Raw genomic sequence first — 20,629 nt, forward strand, 5'->3', positions numbered from 1 at the left:
GTTCTGAGGAAGGGTCACCAGACCCGAAACGTTAACTCTGGTTTTTCCTTCACAGATGCTGCCAGACCTCCTGAACTTTTCCAGCAACTTTGTTTTTGTTCCAGAGAAATCCCTGTAATTCCTTTTCTAACCTGCAACTCACTGCAGCAATCTGACAATCTATGCAGTAGTCATGGTATTATGTTGTAACATGATATTTGGTGTGTTTCATTAAAATCCAGGCCAATGTTTCTATTGTACGAATAGGACTGGAGTCACTAAAACATACAGTATTTGATTATTTATGGCAATGCTTATCCTTTTAGTCTTGAACTGCATTTTATATACATTATTAAAAATGTCCTTCCCTAGCCAATTTTCAGTCTCCATGCTTTGAAAGCATAGTTTCCTTGCTGAGTCATCATTGTATTGCAGTGTCATTAAAATGGATATCCACAAGCTGATGTACTCCAATGGCTTTACTCCTCTCCTTCTGTACACCCCTCTGGGTAGTCTGCGTTCTTCCAATTCTTACATCTTGGGTTATCCTCCCCTTCCTTCAGGCCACCACATGTCTAGACACTGAGCTTTATGCTCTCTTTCCCTCCCTTGCACCATTAAGATGTTTAACTCCTTGCATTAACAGACATATCAGCAGTGACTGAAGATTAGAGCTAGGACCTTCCTGTCTGTATGATTATCCGTGGATTAATGAGCTGAGCCTTTGGGATAACAAGTGAGGATTCCTTATTTATCTGGTTAAAGATTATTTCTGGAACTGTAAAAGTTTCAAAACAGTCTACAAATTACGAAATAGTAATCTTTTAAAAATCTAGCAATTGGTTTTATGACAAACTAACATTTCAAAAATTGACTAAATTGTTTTGAAGTAAAATCTTCAGTTAATTGGTACGTTTGAAGTTGATGGAAAATCTCAACTCTTTCAACTCTCAAATACAACTGAATACATCAAAATCTCTGTTACATTAAGGAGGCCAGTATTGTTAATGAAAGTGACATTCGAGCAATTAGTTGGAACAGCACCATGTTATGCATTTAAGTTATTTACGTATTAAAGTGAAATTGAAAAAGTGTTATGTTTATATTCAGACATAAGAGGGAATTAATAAATCTGATTGTATTTTTGACTGTAAGCTTTTTTCTCTGCTTGAAGACTTTGAATTGTTTTATTTTCTTCATCTCTAGTCTAAGTCAGAAACTTCACAAATATGATTTTGAGGATTTGTAATTAGAATTTAGACTATTTTGAATTCAGATTTTTTTTTTTGTCATTGATCCTGAGATATCTTTTGGTTCTATTTCATCTTTTTGACAACACTTGGCTGCATGCTGTGCTATGGAGATTAAAGATGACAATGTAGCTCTGAAGTTTCATGATACTTTCTAGTCTCTTTCCTTGTGAATATCTTCATTAATTGACAGGCCACATAGTTTTATTAAATCCTGAAGTATGGGCTGATCATATTAGACTAAAAATGTGATCTCAGAAACTCAGCTTTTATCCAAAAATATATCTTTGATAAATGCCTAGCTTCAGCGATGCTGTTGATAATTAGGATGGAAGGATATTAAATTTGTTGAACAAAGAATTGGATGTCCCCAAGTTTTGAAGTGAGCTCTCCCATTCATATGATTAATAATTGATTGATTTCACATCTTTTGTCCTGTTGCTTCATTTCCAAGCTAACTGAAGTTCTCATCTCTTGTGTTTCAACTGGCTCTATATGACATACTTAAAGCTCAGAATACTTTTGTCACTTCCTTCATTGCAGCTTACTTTTTTAGATGATTTGATTTGAACTTTTTACTCATGGTCTCTTGTCTTCTAATGAGCCAGACTACCCCAGTGATACTGTTCACTATATGATACTGTCTGTTTATTTAATTGGATGAGGGTGGGCATATTAACAGTCCTGAACCTAAATGCAGACTATACTGGAGACTTCACTGTCAGAGACACTTTTATCATAGAGAGGGTCCTGAGGAAATTAGTATTCAATTCAATGTTCTCATTTTTACATATATGAAGTGTAATTAATTTTAAAGAAGTTAGATTTTTCAAGGACGTCTGTTTTGGACAAGATTAAATACTGATATATACAGAGAATTGAAAAGATTTACTTGAAATGGTGCATTGGCTTCTGGGAAATATTTTACTGTACCTTAATTCCAATGTTGTATCTGTCACTCTCTCACTTGAATAAAGAATCACAAATGAGCTACAAATCACATTCTCCAGCATCTGCAGTTTCTACTATCTCTGATACAAATTGTACCTCTTGTTTTATGTTCCATGCTTGTGTGTTGCATGTTGTGCAGCCATTACTTGTTTTGTTTTACAGAATATGAAATTTGGAACATTTTACTGCAGCTGTACAGGGGTCTAGAGAGATCAGGTCTGGAGTACAGCTAGACTTTTAGGCCTCTTATTTGAAAAAAATAATATAACTGCTTTAGTAACTTCAGGGTAGGTTCACTCATTCATGGGATGACTGGTTTACCTTATGAAGAAAGATTGAGTGGATAACAGCATAAGATACAAGGGAAGAATGAGGCCATTCAGCCCATTGAGTCTGCTCTTGATCATGGCTGATATGTTTCTCAACTCCATTCTCCTGCCTTCTCCCCATAACTCTTGATCCCCTTACAAATCAAGAACCTATCTGTCTCTGTCTTAAATACACTCAAAGACTTGGCCTTCAGAGATTCACCACTCTCTGGTTGAAGAAATTCCTCCTTATCTCAGTTCTAAAGCATCATCCCTTTACACTGAAGCTATGCCTCAGGACCTAGATCTTCTATTAGTGGAAACATCTTCTCCATGTCCACTCTATCCAGGCCTCTCAATATCCTGTAAGTTTCAATCGGATCCCCCCACTTCCTTCTAAACTCCAACTACAGACCATGAGTACTCAACTGCTCCCATTTGACAAGCCCTTCATCGCTGGGATCATTGTTGTGGACCCTCATCTGGACCTGCTCCAATGCCAGCATGTCTTTCCTTGGACATGGGGTCCAAAACTGCTCACAATATTCCAAATGCAATCCGACCAGAGCCTTTTACAGCCTCAGTAGTACATTTCTGCTCATGTTTTCTAGCCCTCTTGAAATGAATACCAACATTGCATCTCCCTTCCTAACCAACAACTGAGCTTGCATGGTAACCTTAAGAGAATCTTGAACCAGGACTCCCAAGTTACTTTGTACTTCAGGTTTCGGAACCCTTTCCCCATTTAGAAAATGGTCCATGCCTAAATGCTTCCTACCACAATGTATAACCTTACACTTTGCCACATTGTAGGCTTCATTAGGCCTGTATCCATCTGAGTTTAAATGAATGAGGCAGTGTTCTTATTGAAACATATAAGATCTTGAGGGAATATGACAAAGTGGGTACCAAGTGTATTGTTCCTCTTGAATGAAAATAAAATTGTAACCATTTGTTTTAAAGCAAAAGAGGTCTCACATTTAACAAAGGGATAGAATCATAGAATCATAGATTCCTGACATTGTGGAAAGAAGTCTTTCAGCACATCAAGTCTGCACCAACCCTCTGAAGAGCATCCCACCCAGGCCCCTACCTCTCATTTCCCATGGCTAATCCACCCAACCTGCACATCCCTGGAGACTATGGGAAATTTAGCATGGCCAATCCACCTATCCTGTACATCAGTGGACTGTGAGAGGAAACCCACGCAGACACGAAGAGAACATGCAACTCCCCACATGACAGTCACCCAAGGCTGGAATCGATCCTGTGTTCCTGGCACTGTGAGGCAGCAGTGCTAATCACTGAGCTGCCCTTTATGAGATGAGGATTTCTTTTTATTTTCTGTCATTAGTATATGACATTCTCTTCCTTATAATGTAATAGCTGATGCTGTGTCTTTAAATTTATTCAGTGCTGAATTAGATTTTTGAGAAACAAATCGTGGAGACAGAAAAGTGGATCTGATACCACAACCAGATCAGCCATAATTGTATTGAATGGTGGAGCAGTCTTGAAGGGCCAAATGTCCTATTTCTACTCCTGTGTTCTTGTGTTTCAATTCCTAAGCATTTTTTTTGTTCCTTTTCTCCTCCCTCAATGTTGAAGGAACTTCGCTGAATGTTTTCTCAAGTCTGAACCTTGAGTTAATTTTTGTTTCATTGCAATACTGTGGGGAAAGAGGAACAATAAAACAAAATGCATTAAGTACTTACTCTTCAGTACTGGTCTGACAGAAAATACTTTGAATGTAGATGCTAATTTTTAATTAATTATTTATGTTACATGCTTTTCTAAAACTTTACCATTTCCAATTTCTCTGCAGGGTGTACTGGATAGAATCTCTCAAATCCAGCCCAAACTCATTTTTTCAGTTGAAGCAGTTATTTACAATGGTAAAGAACACGATCACATGGAGAAGCTGCAGAATGTAGTGAAAGGTAAATTGTGATTCATTACTTGTACCTGATCATTTTCAAGTGCAAATCTTGGACATGGAACATTAAATTATTGATTTATTTGTGGCGTTTGTGTGGTTAGCAGCGCTTAAGTTTAGTCAGTGTACACTTGAATATATCCTAATTGCAAGAAACGTTACAACACAGGAAAGGCTATTCAGACCAAATGGTCTATGTTGATGTTTTTTCATCTTTCAAATGTATTCCCACCCTTATTTGCCTTAACCCATCGACATTCCCTTCATTCCTTTTTCCCAGAAGTAATTTCCTGAATGTATCTATGTTATTTGCATCAATAATAGTCACATTTTAACCATACTCTCCAGTGAATAAGTTTTTCCTGAATTCCTTATTGGGCCTCTTTGCGGCTATTTTATATTTTAGATGTCTGGTTTGGACTTGTTGATATGGCAATGTCATCTCTATACCTACATCTACCCTATCAAACCACTTTATATTTTTAGAAATCTCTACTAAGTTATTCCTCAGCGTTCTGTTTTCTAGGGTAAATGGTGGTTTCTTAAAGAAAAGCTAACATTTAACTTTGAGAGTGGAAAGAAAATATCGGATTTTGATTTAGCCTTTCTTGTAACCAATATGTTTTGTTCAAGATTAGCAAGATGCAACTTCTCAATTCCTTTATTTTAAACTGCATGAAAATTGACAGGTACAGTTATTCAAGGAGTCCATTCAAGTTCGAATCCTGATTGGCGTTCAGTTATTGACAATTTGTCTAAAATAAATGTTTGTCAGTTGGGCAGAAATTGATGTGTGACCTTCCCTGATTTGGAAAAGAAGTATTTAGTTGTTAGAAATTGAGGAATAATGAGGAAATTGCTAGTGGCTGTTGATTGAACACTGGGTTTTTCCTTTTATGGATAGGTTTCCATCCAGGTCATGCTGAAGTTAGACTTTTCTTCGTGACTGCAAAGGTACCTTTCCCTAAATAAGATTGGGCATTGCAAAGAACTGCGGATACTGAAGATCTGAAACAAAAACAGAAATTGTGAGAGAAACTCAGCTGGTCTGGCGGCATCTGTGGAAAGAAAGCAGAGTACTAGACTCAAGACAGTAACTCAGCTTTCTTTCTATAGATGCTGCCAGACCTGCTGAGTCTCTACATCAGTTTCCGTTTTTGTTTCAAATATTTCACAAATTTGTCAGTTTGGTGAGAATACTGGGCTGCTAGGAAAAATGGAGAACACGTGTTTGAATAAGAGATTTTTTTTGAAGGTGAGTTTGAAACTGAAAATGGAGAGAGGTTTGCTCAGTGTATCTAGCTGTGTTACACTGTACCTGACTTGGGTGCTTGATGACATTAGATCCATTCGATTGGAGAAATTTTATTTCTCAGCATTAATTTTGCATACCTGGATGAATAAATTTTGTTTGTAAAAGGTTGGGCAATTAGAAATGAGATGAGATTGTTCAGGCAGGTTTGTAATTATCTGTGTTTTAAAAACTTGTATTCTGACAGCTCTTTCTTGGAGATTTGCCAATATCAGCTCTGTCTTGTGGGATAAATTCTGTGTTGACTGTGAAGATGCATTATATGGTCTGGCAGCGTCTGTGAAGGAAAAAAGGAGCTAACGTTTCTGGTCCGGTGACCTTTCCTGAGAACAGAGGACAGAGCAGTTCTGAGGAAGCGTCATCGGACCAGAAACGTTAACTCTTTTCTTTTTCCTCCACAGATGCTGCCAGACCTGCTGAGCTTTTCCAGCAACTTTGTTTTTGTTCCTGATTTACAGCATCCGCAGTTCTTTCGGCTTTTAGATGCATTATATGTCTGTCGACATTGGATAGTTGCGAGTTCATTTGTAATGGTCATAGCTCATAGCACAAAAGTGCATGCAATTTGTTACTAAATTACTTTTTTATTAAGTTTTTAAAGGATGACCATTATGAATAGTCAGTGTAAGAATTAAAATGGCTCTTGTGCAATGGAGCCAACGCCAAAGTGACCATTTCAAGCACTATGAAGACAGGTATTTTTCAGCTAGATGCAAATGCCGGATGCCAGAAATGCAAAGCAATTTCCTTTTTGCAGCGCCACCATCTCTCTCCTTTTCAAGAGAGCATCGCCATAGGATTTGAGAACAGGGACCTCGGGCAGCAGTCATTTGTCTGTGCTTAACTGGATTGTTTTCGATCTTGTGTTACTTTTCTAAATTGCTTTCTTCCATCAGATTAAAACATTATCTTCAAAAGCAAGACCTGAAATTTTGTTTTGTTTTTCAGCATTGTTGATTTGATTGTTTAATTGAAGGGGCAATTAGTGCTGCGAATATAATTGCTTGTAACTTTAAGGAAAACAGATAGGATGCAGGCATTTTAACCAGTGAGATATTTGGTAAAAGTACATTTGTCACCTCATATTTCCAGGAGGATACTTCAGCACAGAAGTGCTTCCAATGATGATGAATTAGCAACGTGCATAGAATTTATTTCCTTGAGTATCTTACAAAGAATTCCTTATTGCACAAATTGATTAGGATTTCAGGGTTAAGATTTTCATTTTTAAGTATTTGTTTTGTGATTTATAGAAGTAAAAGGTTTGAAGCGTTTCATCTTTACAGGATGAGAAAAACAATGCATTCACTGCATCTTCCCAAAAGTGACTCAGTGGAGTGATTTATATAGAACATAGAACGTAGAACAGTACAGTACAGCACAGTACAGGCCCTTGGGCCCATGATGTTGTGCCGACCTATTATCCTACTCTAACATCAAACTACCCTACATACTCTACATTTTACTATCACCCATATGCCTATCCAAGAGTCTCTTAAATGTCCCTAATGTATCTGACTCCACTACCACTGCCGGCAGCACATTCCACACGCCCATCACTCTCTGTAAAGAACCTACCTCTGACATCTCCCCTATACCTTCCTCCAATCAACTTAAAATTATGCCCCCTCATAATAGTCATTTCCGCCCTGGCAATCCACTGTATCTATACCTGTCATCATCTTGTACACCTCTATCGAGTCACTTCTCATCCTCCTTCGCTCAAATGAGAAAAGCCCTAGCTCTCTCAACCTTTACGTATAAGACCTGCCCTCCAGTCCAGGCAGCATCCTGGTAAATCTCCTTTGCACCCTCTCTTAAGCTTTCATGTCCTTCCTATAATGAGACAACCGGAACTAAACACAATATTCCAAGTGTGGTCTAACCAGGGTTTTGTAGAGCTGCAGCATAACCTCATGGCTCTTAAATTCAATTCCCCTGCCACTGAAAGCCAACACACTGTATGCCTTCTTAACAACCCTGTCAACTTGGGTAGCAACTTTGAGGGATCTATGGACGTGGACCCCAAGATCCCTCTGTTCCTCCACACTGCCAAGAATCCTGCCATTAACCGTGTATTTGACCTTCCAAAATGAATCACTTCACACTTTTTTCTAGGTTGAATTCCATCTGCCACTTCTTTGCCCAGCTCTGCATCCTGTCGGTGTTCCGTTGCAACCTACAGCAGCCCTCCACACTGTCCACAGCTCCACCAACCTTTTGTGTCATCGGCAAACTTACTGACCCACCCTTCCACGTCCTTTATAAAGTCATTTATAAAGATCACAAAGAGCAGAGTTCCCAGAACAGATCCCTGCGGAACACCACTGGTCACCGAGCTCCAGGCTGAATGCTTTCCATCTGCTACCAACCTCTGTCTTGTATTAGACAGCCAATTCTGTATCCAGATGGACAAATTTCCCTGAATCCTTTGCCTCCTTACTTTCTAAATGAACCTACCATGGGGAATCTTTATTAAATGCCTTACTAAAATCCATATACACCACATCCACTGCTCGACCTTCATCAATATGTTTTGTCACATCCTCAAAGAATTCAAAAAGGCTTGTGAGGCATGACCTGCCCTCACAAAGCCATACTGACTGTTTGTTTGTTTCTAATCAAACTGTGCTTTTCCAAATAATCATAAATACTATCTCTCAGAATCCTCTCCAATAATTTGCCTACTGCAGAAGTAAGACTGACTGGTCTGTAATTCCCAGGATTATCCATATTCCCTTTCTTGAACAAGGGAATAACATTTGCCACCCTCCAATCATCTGGTACTACTCCATTGGACAGTGAGGACGCAAAGATCATCACCAAAGGCGCGGCAATCTCCTCCCTCGCTACCTGTAGTAACCTTGGGTATATCCCGTCTGGCCCGGGGAATTATCTATCCTCATGTTTTTCAAAATTTCTAGCACACCCTCCTTCCTAACATAAACCTTTTCAAGCATATCAGCCTGTTTCCACGCTGTCCTCACAAACGTCAAGGTCTCTCTCACAGGTGAATACTGAAGCAAAGTATTCATTAAGGACCTCCCCTAGCTCCTCCAACTCTGCACACAACTTCCCTCCACTATCCCTGATCGGCCCTACCGTCAAACTGGCCATCCTTTTGTTCCTCACATAAGTATAGAACGCCTTGGGGTTTTCCTTTAATCCTACCTGCCAAGGCTTTTTCATACCCGCTTCTAGCTCTCCTAAGTCCATTCTTCAGTTCCTTCCTGGCTACCTTGTAGCCCTCTAGAGCCCTGTCCGACCTTTGCTTCCTCAACCTTAAGTAAGGTTCCTTCTTCCTCTTGACTAGGTGTTCCACATGTCTTGTCATCCAAGGTCCCTTCACCTTACCATCCCTTCCTTGCCTCCGTGGGACAAAGCTATCCAGTACTTGTAGCAAGTGCTCCCTAAACAACCTCCACATTTCTGTCGTGCATTTCCCTGAGAACAACTGTTCCCAATTTATGCTCCGTAGTTCTTGCCTAATAGCATTGTAATTCCCCCTCCCCCAATTAAATACTTTCCCATACTGTCTGCTCCTATCCCTCTCCATGACTATAAAGGTCAGGGAGTTGTGATATCATGCATTAAATACCAGGTTTGAAAAGCTACAGTTTTAATCTTAGCTAAAACCCTTTTTTTCTTCACTTGGAAGGATCTGCCATAATTTTTGTAACAACCTTTCATATCTGATACTTAATTTGTAGGTATAAATCACTTTAGCTCTCTATTATTCTTTGATTAAAGGAATAGTTGGGATAATACATTTAAGAAATATCTTAAAATTAGGTCCTGGACTATTGGCATCCTTATTAAATTACCATGTCCACTTTTTTTAAATGAAGTTGAAAATTAATATAAATGGGTTGGTTGGCACTGCCATTAATAACAGATAAAACAATTTCAAGCAAATAAATTAAGCATTCATATTCTTATATTGAGAAAGAAACCTCGTATTATGCTATTGGTACTTTCTGTGTCCAATCCCCTGCATCAGAAAATAAATCTCAATCAATTTGGGGAAGCGATGACAGGAATTAAGTTAAAATACTTAACTATTGGCAGCATCCAAAATGTCATGAAATTTATTTTTCGAGATTGATGTATGCCTGCAGTAGACTATCCTGATCAGTCTTGTGTCCATTTCACAAAACTGATTACCTCAGGAAAGGATAAGGCTAATTAAATGTTTAGGACAGCTGCTTTAATTTTCATTCTGCAATGGCTTTCTAACAATGTCACATTGCTTTACAATTTCCAAGGCATCAAAAATATGAAAAACCATTTGCTGCAGAACTTTACTTTTTCATGCAATAATTATTTTCCTTTAACAGAAATGAAAACTGGTAGGGCATATAATTTGAAGAATAAAGCTATGTTAAATTTTTGAACTTGATATCTGAGTTTGATCAGGTAGTTCACAAACCAGGAAGTTTTAATGGAAGGTAACTTGGTTGATTCCTATTGATCAGAAAAATCCTTGTTTAATCTTCTATTTGCTGACCAACATTGGCTTCTAATTCAGCAATGCTTCAGTTTTTTAAAATCCTCATCTTTTCAAATGCTTCCATGGCCTGACTCTACCTATATCCATAATTGCTTCTACCCCATAATCCTGCAATCCTCAGATTCCTACGCTAGATTAGTTCCACACTGTAGCACATCACCAATTTTTAATTGTTCCTTCTTTGGTGGTCACCTCCTCAGCTGTCGAGGTTCTATCCTCTGGAAATCCCTCTTAAAACGTCTGTCTCCATGTCCTTACTTATGCCTCATCTAAGACAATCTTCAAAGCCAAGCTCTTTGATCAAATGTTCAGTCATATCTCAATGCGTGCCTCAATGTTGTCTTGAATGACCACAGTCCATGTGGTCTGGGTATACCCACAATGCTGTTAGGGAGGGATTTTGACTCGGTGACTTTGAAGGAACAGTGATAATTTCATGTTACAACGGTAAGTGCCTTGGAGGGGATTTGCAAGTGGTAGATTTTCTCATGCATCTGCTGCCCTTGTCCTTATATACAGTAGAGGTCACAGGTTTAAAAGTGTTGTTGAAGGAGTTTTGCTGGATTACTGTAGAAAACCCTGTGGAGGGTACACACTGCTGCCACTTTGTATCAGTGGTGAAGGGAGTGAATATGGAAAGTGGTGGGTAGGGTGGCAGTGAACTGCTGCTTTGTCCTTTTTGGTCCCAGACTTCTTGACCGTGTTTGGTGTTGCACCCATCCAGACAAGTAGAGAGTATTCCATCACGCACTTGGCTTTGTGGATGGTAGGCAGGCACTGGGGAGACTAGAGGTGAGTTACTTGCTGCAAGCTTCTTAGTTCCATGTAGCCACTCTATTTATATTGGCTGGCAAGTGCTGCTTGAAAGCACTGTTGATGATGTGTTCCATCAGTTTGCTGATGACGGAGAGTAGAGATTAATGGTACAGTCGTTTGCCACATTTAAATAATCTTGCTTTTTATAGGCAAGGCTAACAAGGACAGGTAAAATTGTTAAATGTAATTGTTAAATGTTCCTATCTGAAGTTCACTTTGGCTCTTGATAATGGCTTGTGGTCCCAAGTTGTAATACATGCACAATTATATTTTCTTTGGGAGGAAGGCATTACTTACTGGTAGGAAGTCCTCAAATTAAGTTGCCTCTGTGGAAATTTTTTTTTCTGTTTTAATGTAATTCTGTTTTTAGTTTTTTTTGAGCTATATTGGCATTTTTGCTTTAAGATCACTGATCCCTTTCATACTGTAGAGAACATGTTGTTAGTGATTAGGAAAACCACTCTTGCACTGGAGCTGGTTGTATGGAATGATTTGCGTTCATTTTTGCGTCCATTCTCTCTCAATCTACAGCAATCTTAATAGACAAGAATCATGATTATGAAGATGTTATCTGAAACATTAATTTAGAATATTAGTGACTAGGCTATGTATTGGCTACTTTGGAAAAAAAACACTTTGCAAAACAAAGGACATGGGTTGCACAAGAAAGATTTTTAGATTTGCAGAGAACAGAAGCTACTCGACTGGAGGCAGTGTGTCTGCCAATCATTTACAGAGTGGTCACAGGACACAGCTTGAGTACAGTAAAACTATTGGAGCTTTGAATGCCAAAAGAGAGATCTTGCCTGGAGCAACAGTCCTTGCTCTCTCTCTCTCTTTCTTTTCTCTGTCTCTGAAAATCCTGTAGTCAAAGTCTGAGAGTTGATAACCAACTGGAAAACCACAATGCTGCAAAGGGAGGGTCCCAAAAGGGAGACATTTTCACTGCCGCCTCCTGGTAAGCTCTTCAAGGAGAATCCAGAATCTATCCCCACTGCCTGCAGTTAAAAAGAATTCAGCTAGCCATTCCTGAAATCGGGAGAAAACCTAGTGCTAACAGCTCATGAACAAAGTGACTTTGGCTACAGATCAACATTTGAACAATCTGTGATTTTCTTTTTTCTGAATTTAACTGTTAATTGGTCAAATTACTTTTAACATACCAATCTGTGAAGTTATTATACTTTTACCCAGACTTATCTGTCTGTATGTCTGTGTGATAATCTTCAAGAACAGTAGTTGTATATGTCTGCACAGTTTAAAGCTTTTGTTAATAACGTTTACATCTTTGTTTGGGTAAGTTTTTTTTTTGTTTGCAATACCGTAGGTCTTTATTTGTTGCTTGAGGAAACCGGTTGACTTCTTTCTGATAATGAACTACTCATAGTCTAAGATATATGATTGGCTAGAGCATCTCCCTTTTTAAATTCAAACTTTGTTGTGACTAGTGTAGGAGTGGTCAAGGAAAATAATTGATTCACCCTTCTTAACTTGATCGTATCATTGTCACTCTGAGGGAGGGATGTTGTCTAGGAAAATTCCCACAACTTGAAATTACTTTACTGATTAGTGTAAGTCTCAGTAACACCATGCAAGTTTGGGTTGGTTGAAATGACTTTATTTGCTGTCTTTTTAGGTTTACCAGACTTGAAGAAGGTTATAGTAATTCCATACGTACGATCAAAAGAGACCATAGACCTTTCCAGGATACCAAACAGGTGAACATTCGGGAATAATGTTTTAATGGAATGCTCTTTGCAATGTCAGCAGATATTTTGGTGAATTATGACAGCTATGGTTAACCATTCTGTAGCATCTTGAATGTATCAAATCTTCCACAGTAGTCACAGAGAAAATTAGCTCTGAACGGTGGCAGATTGACTAAAGTATAGTTAAAACAATAGACTTTGAGAAGAAAATTTTGTATGTAAAGAAAGAGGAAAGGGAGGGTCATGTGGAGGGGAGTTTTGCATGCAATAGCAAAAGGGATGAGGTTGGGGGCTTAGCAGTTTAAATAGTTTCAGAGAGCAAAGCCAAAATGGCTTCAGGTTTTGTCACCAGTAGTGGAACGGAAAGAGTGTCTGTCAGAAGATTTGCATTGGAATGAAGCTGTTCTCATTTATTCATTCCAAAACTGCTAGTTGGGAGAGATTGACGGTCCCAGAAGTAAAATTAAAGATCCCTGAGGGAATGGGAGATGAGCCTTTATAAAAATGCTGCAAAATCCAGCAAAGGGAAGAAAGAGTGATAAAAGGGTTTCTATCTCTCAAAGCAAGCATCTCCCTGTTCATAAATAGACTCCACAAGACATCAGCAAGGACAGCGTATGGGCCTTAAATAACTGTTATGACAGTTGCAATAGCATAAAGGCTGTAGACATTACTGAAGGTGATTATAAAGCAGGCCACTTGATTAGCACCACATCTGTTCCCTCCACCAGCTGCAGCAGCTGTATGTGCCATCTACAAGATACATTGCAGAAATTCAGCAAGCTGCTCGGACAGGTTCTTATACAGCCATAACCACTACTATCTGTGAGGACAAGGGCAGCAGATACATGGGAACATCACCAACTGCAGGTTCCACTTCAAACCATTCACCATCCTGACTTAGAAATAGCTGGTAGACTTGCTCGCTGAGCCGGTGTGTTTGATTGCAGACGTTTCGTCACCCTGCTAGATAACATCGTCAGTGCGCCTCCGGTGAAGCGTTGGTGTTCTGTCCCGCTTGTTATTTATATGCTTCGGTTTGCTGGGCTGGTTGGCATTGCTTCTGGTTCTGTTTTTTCAGTGGTTTGTATATTGGGTCCAGCTCAATGTTTTGTTGATGGAGTTCTTGTTCCTGGAGGCCTGGTGTTCCAACCAGAACTCCATCAACAAACACATTGAACAGGACCCAGTATACAAACCACTGAAAAAACAGAATCAGAAGTGATGCCAGCCACCCCAGCAAACCGAGGCATATAGATAACAATCGGGACAGAACACCAACGCTTCACCGGAGGCACACTGACGATGTTACCTAGCAGGGCGATGAAACGTCTGTAATCAAACACACCGGCTCGGCGAGCAAGTCTACAACCTCATCCACAACCTGAGCTACAAATCTTCTCAAAAAACCTGGAAATATCTCACCGTTCCTTCACTGTCACTGGGTGAAAATCCTGGCACTCCCCCCAAACAGCATTTTGGGTATACCTAAACAAATGGACTGCACTGGTACAATAAGGCACCTGGTCAAGGGCACCTAGGCATAACCATTTCTGATGAAGGGTCTAGGCCCAAAACATCAGCCTTTCTGCTCCTATGATGCTGCTTGGCCTGCTGTGTTCATCCAGCTCTGCACCTTATTGTCATGGACAATAAATGCTGGCCATCCAGTGACTCCCACATTCCAGAACTGAATAAAAGAAGTAGGAAAATATTCAAAGAGCAGATGAAAGAGTCTAGCAGAAGAAGGAAATCTGAAGACTTTTAAGACTTTTTTAGAAGATCAGAACACTTGGGATTTAAACTAAAAGTGTGATGGAAACATTCATTAAGGCAACAGCCAATGAACTTGATTTAAAAAATTATGCAAGATGTATTTTGTGTTTGAGTTGTGAAACCAACATTAAGACAAAGGAATTTTAAAATAGTTTGATTGATGGATGCTGTTGCCTTATTGGTATTGACTATTTTTCATAGTGGATAGAGGTACAAAGTTATTGTCATCACAGAAGCAGTTGTGATGCCTTACAGGAAACATTCATTACATCCCAGATATGGTTGTGTCAGATAACGGGCCACAGTTTGATGAATCTTTCAGCCAGTTTTTGGCCACTTTCAGATTCGAACATGTAACAAGCTTGCTCAGATGCCCACAGCAAAGTGGGGAAGCTGTGTGTGGTGTCCAGTGTTGACTTTTTACATAGCCTTGTTGAATTACTGCTCCAACCCACTCCAGTGTGGCTTATCACCATCAGAATTGCTGATGAGGTGATAACTGAAGACTTAACTCCCTATCCTACTGAAGCAGTTGTCTCCACAATTGATTCCATGAGATTACGTATATATTCTTGTTTTTAGACAAGAACATTGGGCAGCAGACTACTCAATACAATAAATGTAACTGTGCATGATGGCTGTCAATTTGGGCCCATGGCAGTGGGTATGGATAAGGGACCAAAAGAGAAATGGTGCAGTCACCCAATAGCAGACGGCTCATTGGCTGAGTGGGTTGTAAGGAGGAACTGCAGAAACGTTGTCACATTGCAAAATAGTTGTTCTTTGAAGCTTGACTGGGATAAACCGAATGAGGTTTTCGAGGTGGGTAATGGTTCAGAGACCAACCTCAGGTAAGCTGGGAACCAAGGTCAAAAGTCCTCAAGCAAAGGACTTGGCAACCTTCCAACTTTAAAGAGAGTGCGTTCTGGAACAATTGTGAAATCTCCAGACCACCTGAACTTGTGAAGTCAAACTTGGTTTCATCTATTGCTTTCATGCAATGAAGTATGCCTTGTTATGTAAGATAAATTCCTCTGCTTGTTAAGACTCTGTCCTGCTTTATCCTCAACAGTGATAATTAGACAGGTTGTTAGACTCAACGTAGAGAGGTGGATTGTTCCATTTCTGAGGTGTAGTGTTTATCACAATGCTTTACACGCAAAGGTTTGTAACCAGGCAGAAACATTTGTGAGTTGCTGGTGGAATAGTCAAGAACTGATTCCTGAGTTAAGGGCCCTGGGCCAGAAAACCTTGATTCAAGTCCTATCCACTCCAGAGGTGTGTCATTAAAAGAACTGAACTGGTTGATTAAAAACGTCTATGAAGGATTTTGATCTTAAAACAAAAATCTGATAGCTGCAGTGCTAGAGGAGGATTGGTGGCAACAGAGTACCCCAACCATGAGTCACTAGTGGTTAGAAACCAGCAGATATGATTTGCTGGCAGTGGTGATATCTGAAAATAGGTGTGATGCCTTTTCTTGTCTTTATGTTAAAAACATTGCGGGTTCCAGTTCTCTTAGAGATCTTGAACACAACCCTTGAGCAAGTGCTGCATTATTCAAGGTGTTGTCTTTCTGATTGGGCTAAAGTGAATCATCCTTCAGCCAGACATATGTAAAGAATCACATGGCACAGTCTGAGATAGAATGAGAATTAGTTCTGTGTCCTGACCATCACTCTTTACTCAAAAAGCACTCCCGAAATGTAGATTTTCTTTTATTTTTATCTTTCATTCAGCTTTTCCCTGGAGATTTTTCCTTTTTAAAGAAAGGTATTGTTTTCTGTCCGGCCTTCCACTCCTCTGCTCTCAAACCCCTCCCCATTTTAGAAGGTGGGATGCCAAGGTGATATTTTTACAGCCCTTGCACAACTCATTTCATTGTTTGTTCAAATGATGTTCAAGCTTTGCAAACAAACAGCAATATAACATCTGGGGAAATTGCTTTGGACATTTACTCTTCCAACAATTTCCATTGACATAGTTAAGCCAGATGTGGTACATTGTGATACCTCAATTTACGTATTAGTTGTCTTCAGTATTTCTACTGCAGGGTTTTATACCCTGTCAGTGGTTTTCCCTTATTTCAATGCACAGAACAAAGACTTGCTGCAGTTTCGTGTTTATTATTAACGGAATGAAATGATTTGTACACTAACATGAAGGTAGTATTTTATTTTCAAGATGTAAATACTGACTTTTCATCATGAAAAGTTGTAGTTAATAATTAATCTAATAGTTTAAAATTTGAAGAAATACAAAACAGCACTAACATTTTTATCATTTGGGTGATTAATCTTGGCAGAATCTCATTAGAAAATATCAAATATCAACTGTATATAAAATGTTGCTAAAGAACTAAATGCCATTCTAAAACTAGATCTGAGGCTATATTTTACGATTCATGTCAAAGGGCTGGAAGACAGGACAGCTGGTAAATTGGCGGCCAGTATTGGCCCATTTGGTAACCATTTGAACATAAGGGCCACTTCTGCGCACTCTGCCATTTTGTCTGTGGGCAGGATCTGCCATCATGTGCGGTTGCCACCTAGTCAACCCCAGAGACCTCCAAGTGGATTCCTATTGAATGGTTAGGCACTCCTTCATAGTTGCTGCAGGGACCTTCTTCCTGAAAACAATAACCATCCCTGCAGCTGTCTTGAGCCCTTGCCTCCCCCTATCACCGACATACCTGCTTGCCTGGGCTTTGGCTCCTTTAAACCTGACTTGTCTTTGAAGTTACCTCAACATGGAGATGGCATGACATCATCTTGCAGTGTCAGCAAGCAGTGGCCACTTGTGATGGGGCACTGCTAGTCCTCTGGGTTGGCAGCTCTGATAGCTGGTATTTTTTCTTGTCTTCCAACAGCAGTCCTAGTAGTAGCAGCCTGTTGAATGGCCATTACCAGCAAGCTGTCAGATTTCTGCCACCTGCTGGAGATGTTGGCTTCTGATTTCTTCCCTCCTTACTAAAATAAGCTCCTGCTTTCTAATTGTTGGATTAATCATTTTTAAAATTTGTTATTAACTTGTGATCTTCCATATTATGGAGCAGCAATATATGTGAATGTATTTTCTCCTCCTGACTTTCTGCACACTCAGCAATTTAATTCAAATATTATTTGAAACTGAAAGACCAAAAACACGTGCTGTGAAATGGGTTTCGTGCAGTAATCTGGCGAAATTCAATATTTCAGCAGAGTGCCCTGTGAATTTTGATTTCTTTTCACTTTGTACTCCTGCTCATTCTTGAGCCAAAATTCTGCTATGACTAAAATTACCCCTTCATGTAGCTGGTGTATAACAAATCCGAAAGACATGAGAATGATGTATTTGCTTAGAAAGATGACGAGGAGAGTTTCTTTTGTTTAATGTACTCTACCGGTACCTATCTTTTCTTTAAAAAAAATGTAAAAATTGTTCTGCAACCATTTTTGTAAAAGAGAGAGCATAGATTGATATGTTAAATATTTGTTAAGCTAAGTTAATAAGGGATATGGGCCAATGGCCATAATGGAGTTGGGCCATAGATCTGCTATGATCTCATTGAATGGCAGAATAGGCTCGAGGGGCACCCAGTCCTATTCCTATGATTCTATGATTTATAGTGATGTGCACATGTAGCAAGGGTGATGTATGAAAAACCTTTTTTTTCACAGCGTGTAGTTCGGGTATGGGTTTCACCAGCTGGAAATGTGGTGGAGGAAGGTTCAGTGGAGGTAATTTAGAGGGGAATTGTATGAATATTTGGATAGAAATGATGTGCAAAAGTATGGGGGAAAAAGCAGGAGATTGGCAATAGGTAATAGAACCTTTACGGGCATGATGGGCAGAACCGTCTCTTCTGCACCATAACAATTCTGCGATTCTGTGAGAAGGCAACAGGAGATGTAGAAATACTCTTTGAACAGAGATTTGTTATTTTGGGAGCTCTCTTAGATGACTGGATCAATTATGGGAACAGCATGTCTCCTTGCCAGACCAACCCCATGGACCAGTTGAAAATGTAGAGTATATCTAGCTGGTGTATTGACCGTTAGATGCAATAGCTGTAGATCAGCTTCCAGGCTGGGCTGATGATCTATCTTCCAGAACAAGAGAATGTTTTCTGGGATATAGGCAGCCCTTTCCCAGTAATGAATTCAGTAGAAAAACATGCTGGAAATGAGAGCCATATCTCCACAGGGTGGAAATTTATTTCTCTCGACACCACTGCTTAGTTTTACACAAATTTTCTTTTGCAGAGGGACTGAGTATTATTTCTGAGAGCAGTTCTGCTAGGCTTTCTCTTCTTGATTACTGCTAATGCATTAGTTTAATAACCAAATAATTTGGTGTTTTTTTTTCTTGTAGCGTGTTTCTGAATGATTTCCTTTCCACTGGTAAGGAAGGAGACCATGGTCCACAGCTGGAGTTTGAGCAGCTGCCATTCAACCATCCACTCTTTATCATGTATTCTTCAGGCACAACAGGGGCACCGAAATGCATGGTACATTCAGCTGGGGTAGGTAATCTCAATCAAAAAGGATAAAGTCTTGTTCATTTTTTAATTTGGCTGTGATCATATGTATTTTTACATGTTGTATTTTAAAGTTGCATTCAGTAGAAGGATGAAAGAGATTTGTATTTTGCTTTCTTTTAAAATAAAAATGGTTTTTGTCCTTTCCCACCCTAGGAGTGAAAGGTAGAATCCTCCCCTCTGGTGGATTTGGAGGCTGTGTGGGGATGTTTAATCAGGGGGTCGGGGGTGGGAGTTTGTTGGTGACTCTGACCTGCTTACGTCCGGGGTGGAGGGATCCTGGATGTCCTTCCCATTCCTCAACCATCTGAGGTTGTGAAGTGGGGTAATTAATGCCCACTTAAGAGCCTCATTCACAGGCAGGCCAGTCACCAGGTGGGAGCCTACAACTCTGTATTTGCATGTGGGCTCCTGGGAGATTGAGCTTGTTAGCCACCAGGGCTATCCTCTGCAACTATGGCTGATGATTCTATTATGCAGCCCCCTGACTGAAGTTGAGTGTGAGCGCAGTATAGTTAATTTTTCCACCAGGGCCATCATGAATCAGGCAACAGGCCTCGTGAAGTTGAGGTTCTGGTGCCTGGGTCAGTCTGCTGGGGCCTTGCTGTATATTCCAGACAGAGTATTCTGCATAATTCTTGCATGCTGTGCTCCACATATCTGGATAAGGCAAAGAGGGGATGGGATGGATGCTGAAGAGCTAGGGGAATGGCAGCAGTCTTCTTCGTCTTCTTCGGACATTGAGCAAGGGGATTGTCACCTTCATCGTGATCAAGTGGTGCAGCGTCAGGCACAACACCTTAAGGCAGAACCCAACTGGGCATATGGTACCAATAGGGTGCAAGTTGTGTGACGTGATTGTTCATTGACTGCAAATTTGTTGTTGATCAAAAGGCAAGAAATCCCTTCGTATTCCTAGAAGCAAATGCAACTTATTTGTAATAATAAAAGCAAAGAACCAAGGCTACTGAAAAGCTGAAACAAAAAACAGAAAGAAGCAAGGGTGGGGTTGGAATAGTGGAACGGGCAGCTGGTGGCGGTCAGTGAGCACCCCCATTTCCCAATACCGAGTTCCTCAATTAGACACTGTACAGACGGTCCTCATTTTACATTTCCCTGTTTAATGTGATTTTGCGAGAACGTTTTATCTCTTCCTTGATATATGTTCTGATTTCCAGTATAATATTACATTTTGTTGCAGCATGAAAATGCTGGAGTTTCTGTCTTTCATGTTAGCCACTAAATACATTGACTTTCTGTATCCTAGAAGAAAAATGAACAGTGCTGTGTTCCCCTTTAAAAAGATGTCAATGTCATCACCTCTGCAGCCTTTGAATGGGATTTCATTGCTGAGAATCACTGTGGTTGTAAGGGTACAGCTTCCTCTCTGTAGGACCGGTGGCAGCTTTGATGAATTTGAATTTGGTCAGCTTCCAGATTATTTCCCTTTTTTTTTCTTTATTCTGCTCCATCCTCTACCTGTCCTTTTACTTCTCTTTGACTGACCTCATTACTTTATAAATACCTACCAGGGTGGCCTGTTTAGAGAGTATTCGAAACAAG

General features: G+C 39.8%; 1 protein-coding gene across 5 annotated transcripts in view; it reads left to right on the top strand.

Annotated features, from left to right (window-relative positions):
• Positions 1–20,629, top strand: part of aacs (acetoacetyl-CoA synthetase) — an 86,663-nt gene that overhangs the window by 4,313 nt on the left and 61,721 nt on the right. For all 5 annotated transcript variants that reach the window (XM_048611354.1, XM_048611357.1, XM_048611356.1 and 2 more), the window contains exons 2-4: positions 4,314–4,428; positions 12,699–12,780; positions 18,901–19,051. In XM_048611354.1, coding sequence (XP_048467311.1) covers positions 4,314–4,428; positions 12,699–12,780; positions 18,901–19,051 — 348 coding nt within the window. The remainder of the gene's footprint in view (positions 1–4,313; positions 4,429–12,698; positions 12,781–18,900; positions 19,052–20,629) is intronic.

The sequence above is a fragment of the Rhincodon typus genome, chromosome 24, assembly GCF_021869965.1.
Source record: "Rhincodon typus isolate 14 chromosome 24, sRhiTyp1.1, whole genome shotgun sequence".
Taxonomy (NCBI): domain Eukaryota; kingdom Metazoa; phylum Chordata; class Chondrichthyes; order Orectolobiformes; family Rhincodontidae; genus Rhincodon; species Rhincodon typus.